Below are 25,751 nucleotides of genomic sequence, written 5' to 3' on the forward strand. Positions count from 1 at the left end.
GTTCTGTAGTTCTCTGTCACAGTTAACAAGTTTGTCATCATCTGTAGCTTGTCTCCCTGATGGATACCTCAGGCATATGTTGTAGCCTTCTCTCCAGTCCTGTCTCCTTGTGCTCCTGACTGAAGAGTTCCTGGACCCGGGTCATCCCTTGCCACATCTTGGGGCTGCCAAAGGACCCTGTTACCAGCACTTGGTTCAGACCCTGGGGATGGTGCCTGGTCAGCAAGAGCATTGCCCACAACTCCAGTTATATCACACACACACATCTGCTTTTTATTGGCAGTTTAGCTCTGAGGATCGTGGTCAAACAAGTGACTTAGATCTATTGCACAACCTCTGTCCAAAAAAAGTGCAATACATCTAAGTACTGAAGAAGACACTAACACAAAATATTTATGGACTAGAAATTAAATTGTCCTCAAAAATTCACGGGGAGTCATTTTAAGATCACTGACAGCACACACAAAGAAATTCATTATATAGAATGCTGAAGAGTCCATACCTGATACAAAGCAAGAGTGTGCCCGTATCTCTGGAGTGGCCCTTTGGATACAGGTACTACATTCCATATACTGCTTTCCAAATTGTAGCTAGAAGAGAAATAGAAGAGAAAACATTTTGCACCTGCAGAGAAATAGAGGGGTTTGTATGTTCAGACTAACTTCTGTTTGGCAGACTTGATCAGTCACTGTGTCTCTGACATGGCAGTTTGTTTGCAGCAGTAACATGACCACTTTTAACAGTGCACTAACTTGTGATATTGTACCACGTGTTCATCAAGCAAAACAGGAGTAGCTCTTTAAGGGACCCATCAATAGTCTCAGAAAATGGGAGTGTAATAAAAATCACCAGATTTATAAGAAAGCTATGACACTGGGCTGCTAAGCCCACTGATATCAGATGCATAAAAAACACACCCCACTAAACTGCTCATGCCATGTATTTTCACACTACTTTGAAGATTTACTGCTGAGCATCCTCTTAGCTATATGGTTAATTTCCATTACATTTTAATTAACAATTAAAATTAATCCCTTAATGCACTAACACACAACAAGATGGAAGAGAGGTAAAAAAATAAATGACAGAAGTAGAAAAGAAAAACACCACAGAAGTTGGGATTTGTTTTAGACGATTGCAAATGTATGGAAGAAAATAAGAGGTAGACAAAACCAGAAGTAAACATACCAATGAGCGTATCCTAACACTTGTATTTATCCCATTTACAGCCTCTACATGTATACAAGTTACCATGAAAATCAGCTACACAATATTTACAGTTGCTTCAACTTTATTTTCAAAATGGGGTCAGATACACATACATACAAACTATCATACATATAAAGAAGTGAAATACAGTTGACCTGCCTAACCCAACTAGCATGTCATCAACTGACTAAGTGCATGCACTAAATACAGGCCTCCTATAATCATAAATTAACTTGAATAATGCAGATAACATTCGAGATGTACTGTTTGAAAACATCAGCACGTGGATTTCTCTCACTGTTCTACCACCACAAACATTTATATGTTTGGTAGTTTTTCACAAAACTGAAGAAATTACACATTAGTATCACATACAGTTTGATGTTGCCCATATTTTCATTTTCCTTAATCATAAGAAAACTACAAGCAGAAAATAAGACCATTAAACAAGAATCTAAAAACATATTAATCTTTCCATTAAATTACAAGATAGAAGCTGTCTCCCTGGTAAGATCTGTTTTCCCTGAGCCACATCAGAAAGGATGTTACAAAGGAGAAATCACTTACTTCAACACCATTTGGAAGGAACTGTAGTTGAAAGTGTATCCACCAATCACCCACATAAACTTCCCGTGTAGGACGGCCTTGTGGGAAGCGCGGCCCACGGAAGGGCTGAATGGCTTCACGTTTGGGAGAATCCAGTAGGACTCAGTGGAAGGGACATTCAGAGAACAATCTGGACCTGTTTTGTAAACAAATGCGCAATTTGTACAATCTGTTACACAGGAACATTAAAGGCAACAAAGCAGAAACAGGGGAGGCTTAATTACAGATGTCAGGATTGCTCATTCTGATAAAATATGGTATAGACTTTTATGTTTAACAGATGCTCAAGGAATAAATTGACAACATGGGATGTCAGTCAATTTGAAAGCATTAGATTAGCTCAAATAATAACAACCCATTTCTGTGCCCTTCTAAGAAAACATATTGTATGAGTCAAAAATGGAAAGAAAGGCGCAATACATCACATTTTTAGATGACTTATAACTGAGGTCTAAAACTTGTAGCACAATATACACTGTATGTTACCTCTGGAGAAAAACTATACTGTATTTGAACCAGACTAAGCTTATATCAAAGCAAATAACATAATAAATTAAGTTACAATATACATTGTATTAAATCTCAGAAGTAAAAATTTGCCCTTTGCCAATGCCATTCTGCCTTGTTTCTCAAGTGGAAAACACACTATAAAGCACTTTATCAAAAGAAGTATTTGAATATTTAGATTTTATAACATTTTATAGATCATTCTACAAAGCCACCAAACACATAGCTATATGTTATTTTCAAATATATTTCAACCAATCATTTTTTGTTAAATAAGGAAAAGCCAGAAAAATGTATGGTAGGTTTTTAGTTACAGGACAATTAAAATAATTAAGAGTAAAGTTTTTTTTTTATTTGTTCTGATCTTTTCATCATTAGTTTATGCTCTAGATCTTGTTATTTAAAACCTGAATATATACAGAATTTTGCTACCAAAAGAAAAAAAAAATAAAGGCAACACATGCACTATTTGTCTCTTGTCTTGGCTTTATTTCTAGATGGGGAACACTGAATTTTTAGGACACCAGTGTGCTCTACTTTATGCATTATCAATCATGGAATTGAGAGTTTTGCCATCAGTGATGGCATACTAGTGTTGTACAACATTTATGATCCTGAAAGAGAATGAACAATGAAGAAAAATTGCTGCTAAAGGCAATTACTGGAGGGCACAGAGAATCAGATCAGCCTTTGAAGAACCACAGAACAATTCTACATAGTTAAATTGAAAACTAAGAAAGCTACATTTCAGGATCATCTTAGGATAGTTCATGAAAGTGTTACATCACCACTCAGCAAGGGCCAAAATAATAAGTCGTGTCGGAATAGAGAATACTGTTACCTTACTGCATAAATCTGGGGTTTGTGTACCCTTAGAAAACTGTCTGTCCTACTGAAAGAGAGATTAGAGCTGGAGACTGTTTACAGCAGAGTAACAAGGATGTTCCAATTACAGAAGTCATCACATTCCTTCGAACTACTGACTTTTTCACTTGGAGAAAAAAGAAAATAAGTGACAAAGGGAGGGTGGATATGAAGAGTCCATAGTCTCTCTGAATATAAAGAACCAAGATTCATCAAATGCAGCTTGAAGAAGCCATGTTCAAAACAAAGGAAGAGGAGACAGTTCTTCATGCAAAAAGTATCAGATTTCCTTGGCAAGGATGCTCCCCTGGCAAAGGATGCTCTGAATGCAAAGATTTATACTGTGTCAAGGAGAGACTAGACACACATTTAGAAGAGAGAGCTGCCGAAGTTTACTAAACAAGCTAAATAAGTAATGTACATCAAGTTCATATTTCTAAAACATATTATCTTGGAGGGGGTGGGAGTGGAAGTAAAGGGAGATTACATTTTCCAATGTTTATTATAATTTCTGGGGCAACTTGTTACAGTTACTTATACACAAAAACCAGGCATCCAATCTGTACCTAACCAGCTGTCAGCTTTTCCTAGTTCACTGAGAAGAATGATGTCCACTTGTATCCAAATTACCTTCCACTCACTAAATGATGGAGACACTCAATTCCCACAGTTCATTATACCTTCTACTCAGAAAAGATTAATGGCATTTGAATGAGGTCTAATGAGAGTATGAACAATTCAGTATATTATTTCTTAAGCATTAATAATTAATACTGCAATAGAGTTGTAACCTCAGCAAAACTGCAATTTGGTAAACCACTGGAGAAAACACTTAATTTGAATCTAAAAGAGCTTTAAAATAAACAATTGATTAAGTATTCTTTGATGTGGGAAGAGCTTAAAAATGACGAAAACGGTGCCCCCAGTCAGGAAGTGAAGCCGCGTTCGCGCCTGTTGCTATCGCGACCCCGCACAGAGATGTCGCGGCCAACAGTGTCCCCCGGTGGCCAACAACGAGTAAAGCAGCGCAACTCCTCGCACGCCAAGCGACCGGAATTTTCACTTCTGGAGACAGGGAGCGGCAAAAATCCGTACGGCAAATCCAATTATAGCGAGATGGCACTGACTGTAATAAGTGAAGACAAGCAAAACCTATCTATACTAAGTTAGCCGCGCAAAAATCTCAACACTGCGAACGAGATCAGCGACGAAAGAATGTCACAGACAACTCTCTTCCAACCTCAGGGCTTCCTTGCTGGTCAACACTGAACGACAGGAAAGGTGAGATAGAAAGGAGAAACTATGTATCATAGAATCATAGAAAGGCCTGGGTTGGAAGGAACCTTAAAAGATCCTCTAGTTCCAAGTCCCTGACTTAGGCAAAGACGACCCTATTACATATCAATCAGTACAAAAATGGAATATGTAGTTGCAAAAATGCAAAACAATAGAATCATACTGGCTTTAACAAAACATCATTTAAAAAGTAAATGTTTTTGTGTGGCCACTGCTTTATAAAAGCAAGGTAAATGTAGGACTCTTAAATATCACTTATAGATTTTCCTACTTGAATACATATACCATTATTTCAGCATAAATACATTTTCTCTTCAGAAACATCCCATTCACTAAATACGTGCTTTTTGAGCAACAGAGAGCACTACAGCTGCAGAACAAAGATAATGAAAAATATGTTTTGTTATATTCCATGCAAATATGATTTCTCTCCATTTACTTAAAATTGAATTTCTTTCTTATCTTCCTAGTGTGTCAGTCAAACCACTGGGAGAAAAAAAAAAGATTTAAAAACAGCAAACAACTTTATAAACCTGAATTGGAAGTCAATTATGTTATCCTCTAAGGTAGGAAAAAATTCTATAGGTTTAAAAAAGTGATTTATCCACACAAAGCATGAGAAAGAATCTAATTTCTATTTATTGAGAAGTTTCATGAAAAGCCAAAGTAACAATCTATTCCAGTAGCTTAAGTCATAAGATCAATTTCCACCTAATGACTAAACATCATCTACTGTCTTCAAACCTAATCTTTTCCTTTAGGATCATAGGAAGAAAATCCCAAAAGCATTGATGTGTCGAATATAAATTTCACAGTCCTCTTTTTCGTACAATCTAATCAAAGCAATTAAATAAAGTATTTGTTGTTCATTCTGTATTTGTTTGATGTTTGATCACGAGTTGAGAATCATTGCTTCAACATAACTTTTCAACGGCAAATACAAACCCAATACCACTTTTCTCCAGTACCCAATAAAATCTTTGCATGATAATGAATTTGAGATTATGAAAAAAAAAACTTTTTTTTAGATAAGAGAATATATATTAATATACTTTCAATAAAAATATTATAAGAAGTTTTACCAAGCAGTATTTTAAGGGAACTTTCCAGTCTGACCATTTACAAGACTGTCAGTCACACTCCCAGCACCAGAGACTCACTGCTGTGACTGGAGCCAGATAAATTCCCCAACAGGTAAATCACCTTTCTTAAAGAAAAGTGGTATCAACTTTGTATTTTCATGTAGCTAGTATTTAAAATGAGAATAAAATGTTGTTCTGGAATGGCTCACAGGCATCCTGATGGGAGGTGTATCTCTGTATCTCTATGCTGCCACTGCATAGCTCCGCAACATCCACACGGGATGTAATTATTTATCCCATCCTGCAAATAGTCTTGTTTCAAAGGAGACTCAATGGTAGGCAGAGAGATCCTGGCTAGGTCTCCAGCTAGTTGTGCCAGGACTCGGCCTCCTCCATGAATGAAACAGAAATCCAAATGCTCACAAGCTGATGCAGTTCTTAAAATGCCATCTGGTTTCTTAGTCAGTCCCATTTGTTTCCTCAGCCAGGAAGGTGGATCATCCAAGAGAGATCTGGCCACAGGGAATCCAGAGTCAGTCTGAGCAGTCAAGCCAAAGAGGCTGCACTGCTGCCACCAGTGTGTACTGCTCAAGGGTGCCCTTCAAGATCAACAAGGCAGGTACAGAAGAATAAGGCCTGATGTCACGGCAGTGTTTACTAACAGCACACTGCACAGAAAGCTTTCCTGGTCTTTCATGACTGAGAACAAGTATGTTCTTTGATAGACTTTGCATGAGATTTGTCATCGTAAACAAAAATGTGCTTTGCTTCTTACTCTCTAAAAGAAGCAGAGCTTTTCAGATTAGCAGTAGTTGACAATACCCATTGGACTAGACATTTTGAGACTCCATGCTAATGGTAGCAGGATATCTAGCTCTAATATCTCTGCTAACTTCTAGAAAACTTCAGAGTTCTAAGTCAAAAGCCTCCTTCCAGTTTTCCAATTACGTTCTGATGGCTAGTTTATCCCAATTTCTCTTCTACCAGTGTTGATATCACTGAACTCAAAGAGCTGGTCTGTCTATACACCCCACAAATGTTTATAAACAGCAACACTCCTCCCTCCTAGCCTTCATTTTACTAGTTTAAGCAAAGTATGCTCTGTTAGTACCTTCCATAGCCTTGGCTATCCTAATGGTTCTCCAAGTCTATTTGTATTCATAGAATTGTAGTAATAAAACGAAGTATACTAGTAATGCTTTCATATCTTTAACTCAAGTTTCCTACTAGTGCACTTGACACTTTACAGCCTATAGTTTGTAGAGTATATAAAATTAATAATATTCATTAGTTCATGTTCTAATTGAGATAGAAAGGCAAGTTTTCTCCCATGTCACCTTCCACACTTCAATCCAAGATTATAAAGCAATTTCTTAATGCTCTTAGTCTCTAAATGTATTAATTTACAATTATACTGAAGTAATTACACATTACTCAAAGCTTTTTCATAAGATATTCTGGTCCTCCTTCAAACTTAAAGTAACTTCCACCTTTGTATTACCAGATTTCTTTAGCAGTCTTATAAGTATGTAACAATATCAGTCCCAAGATCAGATCTTAAGCAGTACTGATATCTTTCCATCCTAAGTTACTTGTTCAGCACACTCACATTTCATGATTAAGAAGCTGAGTTCCTTTTACTGTTTCCTTATATATTGCATGCCTTCTTCAGTTTCAATGATTTCCTGTCATCAGATGCTGAGGTTCAGAAAATCTATTGCAATTTCTTGTCCCTTTACTTACAGACTATTTTAGCATAAACTACATTGATAAATCACAATTCAACTGTTTCACTATTCAATCACAGCATAATTGTTTCCTTTCTTAAGTTATAATCTAGAACTTTAGACACTTCTGAAATCAAGCTTACAAGTTTTTAGCTGTCTGAATCACTTTCTTCCTTGTCTTAAATGAAGGTGCTACAGATCATGAACGAAATTTAGTATTGCCCCTTATCAGGGAAATCAGCACTATCTATCTCCTTCTTGTGTTCAGAACAAAGTACTGCATGCAATCATTAATTTAATCAAGTGTTTGCATGTTCTATCTTACTACATTTAAGTGTATGCATTTTAAATAAATATTTAGAAGCTCATAGATTTAATGGATTATATTTTTCATTAAAACTCACAAATAGCAGGGGAATCCCTTCCTAAATCTCAGAATAATTAGACATACAGAGCATTATCAACCACTTTAATGCAGCCATTTATTGAAATGAAACAGATAAGTTCTGCTAAACTTGCTTTCACTAATTGTCAAATGACAACATAAAGGTATTTAAAACTGAAGTTAGCTTTTCGTTTACCTGTGACGTTCATTCTCTTGCAATAAGGATACTTGATTTTTCTCACACATAATTCTCAGACACTAAATTTCTAATTATGATAGCTATATTTTGTTTACAAATTGCACAGTCCTCAAGGATGCTTTACAAATTGTTAAATTCCATATGAAAATAAAACAGAAGAACGTTTCTAGTACATACAAAATAATCATGCATTATAAGACTATTCCTTCCTACCAGTTCTATATATGCAAAATCTCCTTAGACAACTCTCATTTCTGTGATAAACATAAAAAAAGTCTACAAATATGGAGTGCATAAATTGGATTTTAACTTAAAATTGTGGGAGGAAAGGACTCCTTGGGTTTGTGCTTTTATGCATGTATAGTATAGATGCACATATATATGAGGGTATCTCCCAGACTGTAAAACTGCAGTTTCTCTTCACTGAATTGGTAGTTGGCCAAGAGACATCCTGAAAAGTAAAACTGAGACAAAGAGGGCATTACCATGGGGCAGAACAGTTATCAGACACCTGCCTCTACTGTCTTTTTCCTTCCAAAAACAGGTCTGTCTGAAGCAAACGTTACACCATAGGTCCTCTTCTCTGAAACTAGACACTTGTTTGCTTTCTGGTCAAGAATATCCAGGTACAACAGGTCAAAACCTCAGATTTCAGACCTCTAAGCATTTGGCACAAGCTCTTTCCAGTGCTACATTTCAACTGCAGCTGCCTGAGCTCCCATCTCAAACCTTCTCCATTGGTTTCAATAAATCAGATAAACCAGCACCACAGAAGCACAGCTTTGCTAAACCTTGGCATTGAGGAATAAGGCAGGCCAAACAAGGGAGTATGACTTCAAAGTTTTCCACTGATGCAAGGGGAACAAACAACTCTAGTTAGTCCTTTCAGGATAACCTAAGTTGTACATTGACACACATTGACATAGCAATTCCGGCTATACTCAAATGTTGTTAGAATAAATGCTACAGTAAAAAGCAAGGTAAAATACTGATTTTACACTGCAGTAGTCATAGCTCCTTTTATACTTTCATTGTTTACTCTTCTCCTTACATAAAGGCTCATTTTTCCCCAGAGAGATGTTATAAAACTCAAGTTGCCTGAATTGCTAATGGACTTATTTCAAAGTTAATTAGTTTAATTTCAGAATCTGGTCTGCTACATCTCTATCTGCTAGGAGCAGATCTGTAGGGAGAATCAACTAACTATACGTGTTCCAGAATTGTTATTGGTGTTTTAACTTTGCAGTAGGGCCGAATGACCATTTGTGGGTGGTGTGCATTCTGTGCAACCCTAGAGCTCGTCTTCTGGTGCAGTTTCTTCTAAAAGGAAGGCAGTTCCTCTGTTTTCAAGCAATCTCACAATGCAATCCAACACACAATACACAAAAAGGATCAGATTTGCTTTGAAGGTACCCTACTCATGCTCTGTAAACACACCCTGTAACTCCTCCAAAGCAGACTCCCCTTTTTCTTGCAGTACTGATGTTCAGTGATCAAAGTATCAAGAAAGTTTCTCTTAAATTTAAGAGAGCTTTGAACTCTATTTTCTTTCCTTTTTACACCCAGTAGTTGGTAACATTTTCAGCATGTTCAAAGATAGTCCATTTAACTCTCTAAAAAATGTGGAACTGTTCACAACCCTTTCAGTTATTCCAAATTTTTACACCTGTTACAGAAGTTTTAACTGTTTGGAAACCTCTGTGCTCCTTTACAGCCTAGACAATCTAAGACACAGCATTCCCAGTATCAAAGAGAATTTGCTGGCTGTGAATACATTCAGCAGAAGCATCGTTCTATAAACTTCTTAAATAGGTCAACTAGTGCAAGAGCCACCACTTTTGTCTCAGTGGAGTCCTCATTTCTCTTTTACCTGCACCTAGCAAAGAAAAAGAGATCAAGCGAGCAGTTAAAAGGCATGTTTTTTTCCTCCCTGAATTACATCCAAGCCTGTAACTGCAGGCATCAACACATTCTGCTATATAATACAGATAAATTAGCCAGTAATGGGACAGTGTAATAAGATGTAATAATCATAAAGGAATCACTCTTTAGCAAAAACTTCAGCCTCCCTTACATTGCCTGAATAGTTTAAATTAACCAGATTTCACATAAATATTAAATTTTCTTCCTATATGAGACCAAACATCTCAGAAACATTTAACATTACTAGTATTATTTAAAAACTGCTTTCATTTAAAAAGACCCACTACATTTAACAAGTACATTTTTTGCTAAATGCAATGCCTGATAAAAATAAAAAAAAATTACATAAATTATTTGCTTTCCAAATCTAAAAGTTATTATTGTCATGGCTTTATTCTATATTGGTATGACTAACTGCTGCAAGTATCTACAAGATCCTTGTATTACATTCCACGAAATTCATCTTATAATCAGAGGATCCTACTTTTCACTCAAATAATTTTTCTATCCCCCAAAATACAGTGTTTTCTTTTCTCAGAATACTTGTTTTAAACATGAAACGTTCTTCAGAGCTGCTCCTTCCACAATATCCACAAGATGTCACCATTGTAAAAGAAAGAAACCCCATGTTGTAAAAGGAAATTCCAGTTTATGTTCTGAACCATAGATTTTAATTATTATACTTCCCAATCAATTCAGTTCAATGATTTGTTGCTATATAATATAGGCACTAAACGTATTCAACCAAAAAATGAGAATAAAAAACAAAACATAAAACTGTTTTCAAAATCAGAGACAACAAGACCCTCTTGTCACTGAGTTTGAATTACTAAACAAGGAAAAACTTGTCAGACAGCAAGACCATTAAAATAAGTAGAGAAATTTATGATTCCAGCAGTGCAAACGACTTACACAGAAGATACTATCAGTGTAGAAACTATAGAAAATGTAAATGCAAATAAATAAAGAAATAGACTTGAGAAGCAAGTAGTCTCCCAGAGAGCTCAAGGAAAGTCTGATATTATTTTTTATTTAGTAAGGAAATACAATTATGTAGCCAAGCCGGTTCACCTGTGACAGAATAAAAAAGAAAAATAATTTAAGTCTATATAGGTTCAGTGAAAATCCAAGGAACAATGAAGGAAATTATATCATCCTGTGCACTGTAGGAAAGATTGGGAAGCCAGTATGTACAGAAATGCTAAGTGAAAGGAAGGTACTAACAGAGGAAGTTAGACTTTTAATTTTATTTAGTGCTCAAAGCTTCTAAGGAAGTTTTAGCACTGTAACTGAAGGCATAGACTAAAAATAATTTCAAAGATTTGTGACATTTCCCCATTTTGAACACAGGGATCTGAAATTGCAAGGAATCCATGCACAGTTAAAAGGATGATATTCTTGCTACAAATTCTATTCAGAACTTCCTTACAGAGATCAAGCTTTCAGGATCTTTCTGTGCATTACAATCCTGGTGCGTTCTAAAGGACTCAGTAACAAGTCTACACTATTTCCATTCAGTGACCATATAGCTAAACCACTTCCCTTCTGTGGGTGCACTGACTGCCTTTTAATGAACAACTCATTAATTATTAAGAAGAAAAATGTATTAAATCTTATCGTGTCTTTGGAGTAATAGGTGTGACAGCTAATAGTAGTAAAAAAGTCATTTCCTTTGACAGGCAAAAAGAAACAGCAATAAAACAGAAGTAGAGGCAGGAAGTCATAGGAAGAAGGCATATCAGATAAGTAATCTGGAGGTATTTTAGTGTTTCTGTTAAGAGAAGAATGGCAATTTCAATTCATAGGAAGCTAATCCGATTGAGACTTGTAAGAGAAGTGGTAAAGGATAAAAACAAAATTCACAAACATCTAGCATAATTATAGTCAGTGAATTAAACATTTAGGATCTTAAATTATTTATCTGTAATGAGAAAAAATTATTTATGGAACTGGGAGTAAACTACAGCATATGCTTAAAGTACATCCATTAGTCCACAGTACATGTCCACACATAACTCTTGTACTGTCATAAAAAAGCAGTTTACCCTCCTTTTTCATTGAGAGACTCATACAAATAATACCCAACCAAAAACCAGACAGTGGATACTCACTTCAGGAAGCACTAAAAATGTGATGAGATGATATGACATTAAAAGATGGAGGAATAAAATCAAACCTATCTAAACATTTAAAAACAGAATAGAAAATTAGGCTGTGGAGGAATTTAGTCTTCAGAAGTGCTCACAACTCTCCAGTAATTACTGTCATTATTTTTTTCAAATTAATGATCCAAAAAGAAAAATGCCCAATGCAAGAAAGTCCAGGTCACATATTTCTGCTGTACCTTCAGACAGAAAATATCAAAGCTGTGAGCCTTTTATGGCATTAAATTACCCATACCTATATCCACACGAAAATTTATTCCAGAAACTAGTATTTCATCTGTGTTCATTCTTTAGAGAGGCCAATGTGTATGCTACGTAGGATGCATTAAAAGCAGATTTTTTTAATAGATTGACTTGATTCCACATAAGAAAACCTTACCTTGCCAGCTATCATTGCAAACACACAGTTTCTCTCCTGTCAAATCACAGTACCCATGATCTGGACTGCCACAGTTGGCTTTACAGTATGGAATATCACAGGCTTCTCCTTTCCAATACTTGTCACACTCACAGTATACCCGGCTTGGTACAGACACACTGGTTGTACACTTCCCATGTTCTGAGCAGTTATTAGGACAGGAATTAATTCTGGGGAGAAAAAAAGAAAAAGTAAAATAAAAGGAATGACAAGTCGAGATGACAGTGGTTTTATCTGACAGTACTCCAACAACATTTGCTAGATAAAGTACTTTTTACCATGAAAAATTTCTATTTTCTGATAAAACACAAGTCTAATGGTGATTTTACAGGCAAATGAGTTCAAAAGTGTTTATCCAGGCTTACATACAGAGTCTGTGATGCAGCCAGGGTCACAAATATCTTGCACTGTAACAAGTATTGACATTAAGCAGGAAGACAGGCCCTGCCTGGGCAGATCACTACCTATTTTTTTCCTCTGTTCCAGTATCAGCACTCTAATCAGTCCTTTCAAATGCTTATTATCTCTAGGAACAAGCCCACTGAAAGTGACTGAGCTTAAACTCTCCACCACAGGCTTACATTTAAAGGGTTTTTCTGAGTAGCTTTGTTCCATACTATAAAACAGATGTCTAACATCTGAGGGGAATAAAACAGGAAAAACAATGTAAGGAAAAATACAAGATGCAAGGTTAATATCCCAAAATTACCTACAGGTTGCACTTCATGCTTTGAAGCATTAATAATAGAGCCACCTTAACTCTGCCTCCTTAACTCTGCAGTCAGAGTTGCAAAACCAAGAAAGCTTAGGCTGAAAGAAGTCTGTGACTATTATGGGAATTAGTGTTTCTGTGATACACCCTACCAAACACTGAGATCACAGGCGATCGGACTGCAAAATTAAGCAAAGTAGTTCCAGAAATGCAAGTAACTCCTTGGAGATGAGGGGAGATGGAGGATGTTGGAAGTATGTGGGTCCAAGAGATTCCATGAACAGAGTCCCAGGTGGTATGTGCCTGCTGAAGTCCAAAAAGGATTTGAAACCTTTTTTGATGACTCATAGCAAAGGGTTGGGTTGAAACTCAGAATAAATTGTTATTGCATAAAAACTGCTGATGATAACACAAAGAACTCCCTGTAGATGTGAGATGGATACTGGTCATAGCCTTCCTTGCTCTTTCTGAATGAAGAAAGGACTGTGAAAAGTTAGCAAACAATTGTTTGAGGTTGGTCTTTGACAAAATATAGTTGTGGTAGGACTGTCAGCAGATATGTTTTTGTTTTCTAGACACTCATATCTCAAAAGACTGACTCTGTTACACTTCTAAAATAGAAAATCCCACATCTGAACTGCAAACATCCTGGGCTTTTGCCTGGTAACACACGTGGCATTAAAGCCATTTATGGCATTAACTCCTGCACATTACAGCTGTGAGGAACCTCTCCCCCCACTTCACAGGGAAACTGTTCTGCAGGGAGATGAATAGTTCAGTTTTTCCAGCACTCTGAAAGTAGACAAATTCCCACTCCAAGAGGTTCATTAAGGATTCAAATGAAATGAGAAAAACTGGATCAGCAGAATTGGAAGCAAGACGCCTGACTCCAAGGAACACAAAATTTACTCAGGCTGTTCTGGAGTAACTACTGTTGTTTGCAACTGGCATGGCACTTTAAATCACAGATTTTGTGCTTCTGTCTTTCCCAAAATAAAGGAATACGAGTAGTCCATCAAGATGAAGTGGAAAATCAACGAAGGAAAAGGGTAACAGAAGCAGAGTGCAATAGATCAGTAACAGAAACAAAATTAATGCAGCCATAAAAAGTAATTGTAGGTACTTCTTTATCATAAAAATCATTACTGTTGGCTTATTAAAAAATATATATTTTAAAAGTATCCATTGCAATAGAAGAAACACAAGATCAGAGTACATAAAATTTCATGAGTTATATATGTAATGGAATTAAAAACTGGCAGGTTTTTTCATTTATTTTAAATCTTCCCAAAAAATTAGGCAATGATATGCAGCATGCACCACATTACCAAGTAATGAAAGAATGCAGAGCACATACTCTCATTCCTTAAGAATGCCATGTCATATTGCCATTTGCTCCCAAGACAAATAAAAAAAAGTGCAATAAAAGCTTCAGGGATAACTGAAAAATGTATCTAATTACAGTAGAGAAGTCTGCCAGGTGATTGCATTTTACTGATGTCAACAGACAAAAATTAAAAATACTCAGTCTTCTAGACTGCCATTTCCAATGCAATATATTTAGTGAGGTTTCCTAAACTCTGAATAGCCATTTATTATCTGGTCAAAGGTAGGCAAGCTGCAAATTACAGGAACAATCTTTCCATAGACAATTTAAGTACCTCTGCCAAGAGCAAAGCTATGGTCAGAAGCACAAATAGGAATTTTAAATTAATAAAGAATATGAAAAAAATAGTACATGTACTTCCACATAAGAAATGCAGTGCTGGCCACCACATCCCAGTAACTGGTATTTCAGAATCCGAAAGAATTGAGAGAAAGGAACAGGAATCAATGGAATCATGGAAAAACTATCACATAAAGAACTATCACTTGGTCCAAGAGGACCAAACAATCCCCTCTTGACCTAAAGCATCCAGTATGAAGAGTGTTGCATTATGTGTCACAAGCATGTCCCAGATGAGACAGCAATTGAGATCAACAGCGGGTACATAAAGAAGGAAGAGGCTCAGATCCATTGGATGCATCTTCAGAACTGCTGACACAGAAAAGGAGACCGGAATAAAGCACAGTTATATCAGATTAGACTCTGCCATCAGAGGAACTAAAAGACAGACAGAGCAGATAAGAACTGTGAAGGCAGAATGCAAACTGAGATAGAAAATAGGAAGGGAAAGTACCTGATAAGTAGAGAAGAAATGGAATAAAATCTTTGTGGCTGGCACAAAAGCCAAAGTAGAATTTCAGTAGAGGTTTCATAAGCCACAGAAGTATATTCAGCAAGAAAAATCCCGATCCTAGTTCAAGAGAAGGGAATTGACACGACAGCAGATATAATCTCCCTTCTATTCCATATGACAACTACATGTGTTGGATAAACACTGGAAGAGATACATTTTAGTTCCATATGGCATAAGAAAAACATACTCTTGGAATGGCCATGTGGCTTCACTCAAAACAATATACTCTATCTCTGAGATTTTTTTCCCCCTAACTTGTACCTTAATAACTTACTACAACCCTGGCTCCCTGGTTTTAGGAACACACCACTAAGTATAACCATTATGCCATTGAAAAAAACAAAAGTCATTACATATTAAAAAAATACTTACGAATAAAAAATGTTAAATCCCGTTAGGTTATAAGCAGCATCACTAAAAAAGTGGAGCAATGCATAGCCAGATGTAGTAACTACTTCAGGAACAGTTTCATTTCCACGCACTTCAGGGACTATTAGACCACTGGAAAAGAAAATGGGAAAAATGCTTATAAGTAATCCTTGGGAGAGAAGGGGGGGGCAAGAAGGAAGGAGGGAATTAGCTATTCTGGTGGTTAACTATATAAGCAAGATGGTGCCTACATATAATTTGAGAACTTCTTTTTAAAAAAACAAATCATAAAATGTGTATAAAACTTGTCCATGGTAAGGTAGGGGTTTCCAGGAAAAATGCCAGTGTTTAAGCATTAACTCTCCAATGTTAGCAGTAAGTACAAGTCACAAAATGGATTTATGCTCTGATCACCTAACCAAAGATGTAAGGCTTTGGAATTCATCCTAAGATAACTTTACATACATATTCCCATATTATTAATAAAAGAAAGCAAGTTAGTTAACATATTAAAGCCTCTAATGTTATTTTTCCCCAGTAACTAAAAATCTTCATACTTGGACTAAAAGATTCATAAATACACTCACCTAAATACAGCTATTAAAGGTGCATATATCGAATCTCCATCATATACATACATGTGGTCCCAACTACATTCTGTGGCAAAGTGATTAAATCTTAATCTTAGTATCGCATTTGGGCTGAAAAAAAATAGAACATCCATGTAAAACATTATTTACAGAATTATTGAGTTCATAAGATAAAGAACTTACAGTAAAATTGATCATGCCAGCATAACTCTATTAAAACATTTTGATTAATAATAATAACCAAACATTTCAAGGTGTCAAATAACAAAAGTCAAAGTAAGCAAATATTTCACTTTATCTTAAAAAAAAAAAAAAAAACAACAAAAATAACATATTCAGTCCAAGTCTAATAATCCCTAAAGTTAATAAGAGACTAAAATTTATCAGATTTTATTAGTATTCAGAACCACAAATTTAGAGCAATCAAAATATCTTATTTTAATATACTTGTTTTAGTTTACAATGTCAGGACTATGAAGTTTAAAGAATCTTTCAAGAAAAAAAAAAATCACCTACACATCCTCATTCCAGTATTCTACTAGTTATTGAAAATCTTAAAACACAAATCTAAAATAGCAAGCAATATTAGTGCAAGTGCCTGCCCCCACCCTCTCCCAACACCTGGGAGTCAAATTTCACTAATTTTTGGCCGAGATGCAGACAGATCTGTAAACTTTCTGAAAGGAGACTTCTCATGTATTGCAAAATTACCGATACATATTCCATGAAACATAATGATTATTTTCTTTTATGTCTCCCCGCTTCTGACAGGCTTGAGTGCAATTTGTCAGTTTGGAAAACGTGGGGTTTTTGTGACAGGTCCTTTGAGAGAACTCTCTGTTCATTTTTTAAGACGGAGTATTTTATTTATGTGACTTCCTTGTATGTTGACATTTTGCACTGTGTTCTGGGTTGCTTTACTCTCTCACATATTGTGCAACACATGGTGTCCTCCAGCTGCCCACTCCATCTCTGGTGAAGAGGAGGAACGGAGTGAAGACCAGCTCCAAAGCAGAGTTTGCCTGTGCTCCTGAGGCAGGTTTCCACTTTAGCACAGTGCAGTGCAGTGCAAACATTCCTGAGCCAGCTTGGGTAAAAAGAGAAGTCTAGCTAGGGCAGAAAGATATTCAGCTACAGCCTGGTCACCTAGATATTGAAGCTTCTATTTAAATAATTTTGCAAATTATCCATAACTTCACTGTGTTTAAATTATTATCTGCATATGAGCAGAACAAAATTAGATCAGATACTATACTTTTACCTTTTCTGATACCTTTACTGAACTTTTACCTTTGTTTTTTACTTTACTTTTACCTTAGATATCTGCTACAGAGCAGATATCTATGGTAATTGAGATTATGACAACACAGAAATACAGAAGAGGTTAATTTTCTTCCAGAATGTTAGCAGAACTCAGAACTAGAGTCAGCAAAATCCTGATCCATATCCAGAGGGGGAAGAGTCCCACTGAGATGCAACCAGTTTGTGCTTTTAACAGTTAGCCGTACTAATGCATGTGTCTCATTATTTCTTTGGGCATGTCTGTGTGTTTCTGTGCTGCACAAACTGAAAAACTAGAAACAGATGAGACATCTAAACTGTGGGCACGAAATTGTTTTGAAATTAAGTACATGAGGAATACTAGAATGCCAAAGAAAATACTTTATAGAAGCACTAACTTTTGAGCAACATGTAACTGAATAAGCGTTCTGTACTTGAGACCATTCCTGATTTATCACTGATATGAGTTAAATAAGATTAGTAAGATAATGAGTGAAATAATGGGATTCTGTAACTACATGTAGAACTTATGTAAAGGTAATCAAACATGCAACAAATTTATCATTGGGCTTTGAGAGCTTGCAGCACTGGCCAAATTCCAACGTCAGCCTAACTTTTGCCAGCAATTTGAATGGGAATGGAATTTGGCCAACTCTGAGGAATCCTGAAAATCCTACTTCTTTTATTTTTTTTTTTAATTCTTTATAACATTTAAACAAGAACAAAACAAACAAACTAAAGACCAAAACTGTTTATATTGTATCCACATGCAGTTTCTACTTCAAGAGTTCTTTCAAACTCTAGAATACACAGTACCAAATTGTCAGAAAATCTAAATTATATAAATAAATACTTACTATCCTTCAATTAACCATGTACATTTAGTTTTATATTTATAATTTATGGGTCCATCTGTTAAATATCCAGAAGGTTCTGTTAACCTACAAGAGGAAAAAACAGTGCTGTAATAAACTGGAGACAACACATCAGAACATGCATCATAGACATGCCAACAGAATCTTTCTGGATGGAAAGAAAATTAGAGGTAGGGAAAACAGTAAAGTCTATTTTCACATTTCTTGTCACATTGTTTGTATTCATAAAAAAACTTAAATTCTGACTATTCTATATCATTGATTTGCTTTCTTCCCCCAGGCAATCACAGGATTTCTATTTTTTTCTAATTCAGTAGCAAATAATTTATATTATCCTTCACACAAAATGTATCCAAGCCAATGTAAAGGGGTTTTGTTTAAAAGTATTATTTTGGTTTGACTTGCTTGTTTACTTTGCCATTGTCTTGAAACATACTTCTGAAATTAGACATCAGAAAAGTGTTCTAGATCAAGAAAAATTGAGGCATAAATTTAAATAAGTTTATCTGTAAGCCTCTTCCTCTCTCATTCCTAGTCAGTACCCTGTCTCTTCACAGTGGCCTACAGTGGATGTGCAGGAAAGAATTTAAATCCCTACAGATACTCCACACAGCTTTACACCACCCTCAGTGACTTGCATCTCAGGGACACTCTTAGTCAGAGGTTGTGCCTTTGGGTTCATGTTTGTCCCAGGAGTTACCACACATAAACTCACATAAACTTGCAGCATCTAGAAGATGCTGAAGGAATGATTTCCACACATACACAAGACATCTCAACTGTTTTTGTCCTGAGCCTACCTCTTGGTTTCATCTATGTCCTTAGGTCTGGTATTGGATGAAGGGATGAACAATTGTACCCTATTCACATGCTTGACCCCACCCCAAATGTAATGGTCTGTGTTGTTTCCTTCCTTTCCCCCACTGAGCCTTTTCCAACCTAAAAAATCCTTGCTCTCTGCCTTTAATGTGTCTTTTCTATTTTCCTAGAGCCATCTGAGCTGCAACACAAAGAGCAGCATATTGTATTCAAGATGCAAGTGAACCATGAATCTGTACAGTAGCAATATTATTTCCATTTTATTCTCTATTCCCATTTAAGATTTTATTTGCTCTTTCAACAACTACTATTCTGATATTTTAAACAGAATAGCTGCTATAACTTTTTTTCTGAGTGATAATAGATAGCTCAATATTCACATATAGAATTCATTTAATGTAGAAAGAGAACCTTTTTCATCTGTTCATATATATTACTTTGCATTAATCTATGCAGTGATAAAATAGCAGATGAAATTCAATAATCTATTAACATAAAAGCTTTCTGAAAGAGCTTATTATCTTCAGCCCACTGTAACTTCACTAATCCACCTCATTTTCTGCATCCTTTAAGATTATGTTCTATAGTTCAGGTCTTGACATCTCTAGTGGCCTTACTCCTCTGGGAAAACTGACCATCCTACTTTTTAAAATGTTACAACAATAATAATGAATATAAATACATACTCAAAAAAGCTCATTTTTTTCACTATAGTGTTGAAAGATCATCATTAAGAATAAGTATCACTGAATAAAAAAAACCAGAGGTTTTTTTCTGTTTTATTTCACTACTTTAAATAAATCAATAGACTAGATCTAAATCCAGAGGCAATGCTGAACAAGATGACCAAGTCACAGCTAAATTTTCTCATCAGGAGTCTAGCTGAACAGGAATTCAATATCTGCTATCCTACTATATATGCACTAATTTTAAAAATATTCATTACCACATCTACCGCAAATTATTTACACTGGAACTCATATCAAACACTAATTGCATACTTATTAACAGAGAACCAAACATAAAATTATAAACGTGGAAATGAAATTAAAACAAGGGAGCAAGAAAGAATAATTTATGAGACATGGTCTGTGCAAACTCACGTTTTTAAACAAGTTCCTTCACCTTTCCTGCAAGAACCAGCATCAGTTTGTTGGGCACATTGTTCCCATCACTGGTGGTTTGAATTACACACACTTTCCTTTTGGGACAAAGCTGTCTAATGTGGGAACTGGCCAAATAACTGTACTCAAAAGATTTTGAAGGCATAAAAGTATGTTTCTGAATAAAAAAAAAAAGTTTATGTTTCTGAATCAAAACAAGAAAAGCAAGTAAACAGTTGGTAGCATGAGCAACAGACTGGGAGGGGAAAAAAATAAAAACAAAAAACCCACCATATACTCCAGTCAGCTGACAGCTGAGAGAAAATTTCCCCCGTAAAACCCAATACATGGAGCTGGTCTGAAAGCTGCAGCACACCACTTCCCAAAAGTACTGTATCCTCGTAAGTGCTACACAAATGCTGGTGTAGCCCATAGGCAAAGCATGAATTAGCGAGGTGTGGCTGGTAACTGCCCCTCCTCCCTCCCAGCAGCCTGGAGGAGCTGCAGAGATGGCCAGGGAAAGGTTAACCACGCTCCTGCCAGGTGCTCTCCTTAGAATCAGTGTCTGGCCACAGAACATTTTTGCTTGCAGAAAGCAAAAAGACACACACAGTTTAAGTTTATAACATTTCTTCTTGTTGAGAAATATCAACTTTATCTAAAAGTATACATCAGTGCTTCTACACATGGCAAACAGGTTTTTCAGAGTTATTTCTGGCTTCTTTACATAATAATGACATTGTTTGGACAATGCTGAAATTAACACCAACCTATACTTTGGAGGTCTAAGCTTCAGGTCACTGATTTTGAAATCAAGCTTATATTGATGCTTGGCCTCTGGCAGAACCTTAGGGAAGCTGATCACAGGAGTAGATCCTATGTTTAAGTGTGTGCTAGACTGAAGTATTTTTTCTTTCTTTTTTTTTTAATAAAAGGCATAAGATTTCAATAAAAGTAATTGTAGTGCTGGCATATAATTTATATACAGAAGCAAAGTCCTATTTAGCAAGCCACAGAACATTTATTTTCCTGGAAGAAGAGTGAAATATCACTAGTATTCATTTGCAGTCATGACCATTGCCTTCTTAGTAGCTGTATAATGCGATGGAGGTGACTTACAAGAGTTGTTTCTATTAGATCAGCCCTTTGGCACCAGTAAAGTACAAACAATTTCCCTTGTCTCCTAAGCTGATAATTTTTTGATAAATAGTTTCTTTTGGAAGAGCAGATAGCCTTTGAAGCAGCTATTGCACTTTGCTGGAAAAAGTAAATAACTAAGAGCACAAGTTTGCAATAATGGTTGTGGAAAATGGTAAGATAAGGGGTTGTTCTATTTAAAATAAATACATAGCAAGACAGATGGGAATCCTTTTCAGTTTCTCGAGTCATATCAAGAACTTTTCTGTGTTATTTTTTGTTCCAAATGTTATCAAATACCAAATCCCACAAATAACAAAGCTAAGCATAACTACTTTCCTGTAACCTCTTACCAAATCAAGGTCAATATTCTCTTTCATATAAAGCCAGGTATTTGTGGGCAGAGTTTTCCTCTGTGACTAGCAGTGATTCTGTCAAATAACCCAAAACCCAGAGGAGTCAACATGACTATACACTTTTTAGTCACAGAAGCAGAATAGCCAGAACGATGCCTGGATGCTGCACCCCCATCCTTGCTGACTGCTGAGAAAGCCTTAGTGATGAGAGGAAGCCAGAACAATTTGTGTGGCCTGCTTAGGCATCACAAGTTTATAACACCAAGACTCCAGCTTTCTAAACAGAATGCTTAGGGAGTAGCTGATGTTGTATATTGTCATTTTAAATTGCACACCAGCTTTCATAAACACAACAATATTGTTTTTAGTTGGCAAGGTTATAATCAAAACCTATAAAGAATTAGAGGGAGCATGCCAAGAGAACATTTCCCATCTCTGTGTACTGTAAAACAGATCTACCAAATAACAGGAAAAAGTCAGGATGCTGCATAGCAGAGTTAAAGGCATCCAGAAGCATCAATGACAGTTCAGTTACTCACCAAGCTAATCAGTCAGTAATAGCTTATGTGACAAACACATGGCACTACAGGGTGTTTCATACAGCAGACAGATATCCCAGAAATGAAAGGGCTAAAGCCAACACAGGGCAAACAAAAAGTGCAATATTCCCCTGGAATATTACCACTGTTATAAAATAACGGCAAATATAATTGAGTTAAAATATACAATGGGAACATTTGTATTTACCACTGCAAAGACTTTCAATCAAGACTGATGCATTTCAGGAAAAGAGAAAAGCATGTTCTAGTTCAGTCAGAAATTATTGGTCCAAAATGAAGGAGTAGTCAGATGAAATCTATGCTCCACAACACATAAGATGTCAGAGTAGATTATTAAAATGTCCCTTCCTTCCTGTAATATTTATAGATCTGTGAAAAACACAGTCTTGTCATCTCCTACATATTCCTGTAAAAAATAGTATCATCAAATCTTCCTGAGAGGGGCACTAATTTAAACCAAAGAAGTCATTGGATATTTTCTGTCATCAGCAGAACATGAAGATCCACAAAACTGCTGATAGATGGACAGAGGTGTGATTTATAATAGAGGTACATTAAAAGCAACAAAGCATAAAGCACATTCATAATATTATAAATATTCACTATTAAATAAAATAAAGGGTTATGAAGACATTCACTTATCTCTATATTACTTAGTGTCACATTTCTACTGAGAATTTTATGAAATGCTGGATTACTTTGCAATTCCTACTTCAGATATATCTGAATATAAGATATAGAGCATATTTTGCTATATGGATTCATCTCAATGTCAGTATTTGTGTGCCAGAGAGCTATTCTCTCCATCGCTGAAAAATTTTGCTCCATCTGTTTTTCATCTTTTTTGAAAATATGTTTTATTAAAAAAAATAAAAATCAATAACTGTGCTTCAAAGTTATAAGATTGAATTCTTCTTAAATAGAAGTACTGGCAACCTTTCTAGCTAAAGCTCTTGTGCCTAACATTTACAGCAGGGAAAGAGACTGCACATATCTGAGATGTGAGCAGCTGAACATATTAAGCAAGAAGGAAAAAAAATTTAGACCACCTGACAGCACAAACCTGACTCAGTGAGCACTGTGATATCAGGTTGTAAGAGACCTGTGATATCAGAAAGAAAGGCAGAATTGATCAAGAGGCCATTTCTCATACCATACCATTATGTGATAGACTAAGAAGGTTTTCTAGTATTATTTTCAAAGGAAGATCTGAAAAACATGTTCTGAAAAACATGTTCTGAAAAACCCCACAAAGCAGACTTTTATTTTCCAGGTATGAAATATTGACAAACACCTGACAAAAATTCACATACAAAACCAGAATATACTGAACATACTGTAGTTCTAATTTTTCTTCAATGACTAATCAAGAAGAGAAAATATTTAATACATTAGGAAAATATTTGCATATGCTAATCACACTCCTATACTTGTTACATACTGCTTTGCATTGATAGATTAACGTATATTTAGAAACACATTAAGGACATTTATGACAACTTCTCACATGCCAACTAATCACAGACATGCTCTGAAATAGGTCTGACTTTATTCAGTTTCCTTTCTAAAGTGTCTCTACTGATTCAAGTATTGAGTTCATCCTTCTAATTTATTTTAAACAAAACTGTGCTCCAAAACAATTCAAAAATCCCAGAAAAGTAAAATGAAGACTAGAATACAAAAACATTTTTTCCCATAAGAATAAATCCTGTATTTCAAGAAGGTTAACACTTGTGTGGCACAAATGTATCTTTTATTTTAAAAATGAAACTAAGTTATCTGAGACATAAAATTTGATTGGTGCAAAACATTAATTTAAAGTTTGCTCCAACAGCTGTAAATGTTCCTCATTTACTGTTTCTGACAAAGGTTGTTATTCTATAGCAAATTTTTTTAAAAGTCCCCAAAACAACTGAAAGGATGCTGTGTAGAAATAGATGTCAAAAAACTGTATGAGAGTACTTGAAGATTTTCTTCTACCTCCTCACAAAGTGGAGCTTGACTTTTTTTTATCCAAAACCCCCTAAATTGCATTCAGTTACAACGTGCTGTAACACCTACCCCAACCACACTGAAATCTTTCTTCACAGTTATTTGTCTAATCTGATTTTAATAATTCCAATGAAAGAAGTCTACAATCTTCTTAGGCAATCTATTTTAGTACTGACTTATCCTTACTATTAGAATGTTTTTCTAGATGTCAAACTCCCCTTTTTTCTTACTTAACCATGTTATTTCCTGAACACAGACCTGTACATTGGGTAATATTCTTCCTCTTTCTGCTTATCTTTTACAAACATCCACCTTCAGGCTTTTCTTCTCTGAAAAAAGGCAATTTAATCCAGCATTCCTCAGGTGTCATTTTCTAGACTTTCCTTCTCTAGAACTTTTCCAATTCATCTGCATCTCAGAATGGTACCTACTACTCCAGCTGTAGTCTGACCAGCATAGCAACCAAATAATTATTTAATATCCATAATATCCTGAATGTAAGTAGCAGAAGAGATGCCTTTATGCTGCTTTGTATATAACCTGCAATTCCCTGAGACTGTTGACTTCCTCAGAAGGACAAAATGGTATTACTCTGGTTCATCCTACTGAGGTTAATTATATCTACTCAAGTGTAGAAATTCGAATACAATTCTGTCAGCATGACTTTTTTCAGGCAGTATTATATGGGATCAATGCAGCTTGCATGAGCTGGAACTTGCTGCATGGAAAGTTTCATTTATTATCATTTTTTCAGTAGGAAAATCTATTTTTGTTTTGTGATATAAGCATTCACTTAAAAAGACAGTAGCTTCTGGCCACACTGCCTAGTGAGAAACTCTACTTAAAAATCAATGAACTTCACAAGAAGAGCAGAAATTCCATTTGTGTGTATTTGTGATAAAGTCCTTCAAAAAAACTCCCATATTTTCCCTAACAGCCACTTTTCTATTACTCAACTATGTCAACAGTTTCTGAATATTATTCGTATTCATTATTCATTCACCTTAAAAAGCACTAACATGAAGTCAGTGTTAGTAAAAATTAAAAGTCAAGCGCACATACGATCCTATCATGACAGTTGCATTAATTTCGTGTATTATAATTCAAGTCATTCAAGCAATTCACAACAAGGTGTCATTTTTTTGAAGGACCTACAGGTATGCAAGTATATATATTTTACTGAAAAATGGTTGACCTCTTTTCCTGAGGTTTAGCCTGAACCCAAAAAGTACTTCCTAATTAAAAACCTTCTTTTTTGGGAAGAAGGAGGAGAGCTGTTTTGTTACATTTTAAGAAACCCAAACTACTAAGTACTGTATCACCCCCAAACATTTAG

General features: G+C 35.7%; 1 protein-coding gene across 6 annotated transcripts in view; it reads right to left on the reverse strand.

The window, feature by feature from the left end:
* The window catches only part of ATRNL1 (attractin like 1), a 466,156-nt gene that overhangs the window by 409,583 nt on the left and 30,822 nt on the right, over nucleotides 1–25,751 (reverse strand). For all 6 annotated transcript variants that reach the window (XM_051801056.1, XM_051801055.1, XM_051801059.1 and 3 more), the window contains exons 2-7: nucleotides 18,431–18,514; nucleotides 16,290–16,403; nucleotides 15,706–15,834; nucleotides 12,343–12,551; nucleotides 1,777–1,951; nucleotides 503–590 (exon numbers count right to left, since the gene is read on the reverse strand). In XM_051801056.1, coding sequence (XP_051657016.1) covers nucleotides 503–590; nucleotides 1,777–1,951; nucleotides 12,343–12,551; nucleotides 15,706–15,834; nucleotides 16,290–16,403; nucleotides 18,431–18,514 — 799 coding nt within the window. The remainder of the gene's footprint in view (nucleotides 1–502; nucleotides 591–1,776; nucleotides 1,952–12,342; nucleotides 12,552–15,705; nucleotides 15,835–16,289; nucleotides 16,404–18,430; nucleotides 18,515–25,751) is intronic.

The sequence above is a fragment of the Manacus candei genome, unplaced genomic scaffold (assembly GCF_025592945.1).
Source record: "Manacus candei isolate 608988 ecotype Guabito, Panama unplaced genomic scaffold, ASM2559294v1 h1tg000050l, whole genome shotgun sequence".
Taxonomy (NCBI): Eukaryota; Metazoa; Chordata; class Aves; order Passeriformes; family Pipridae; genus Manacus; species Manacus candei.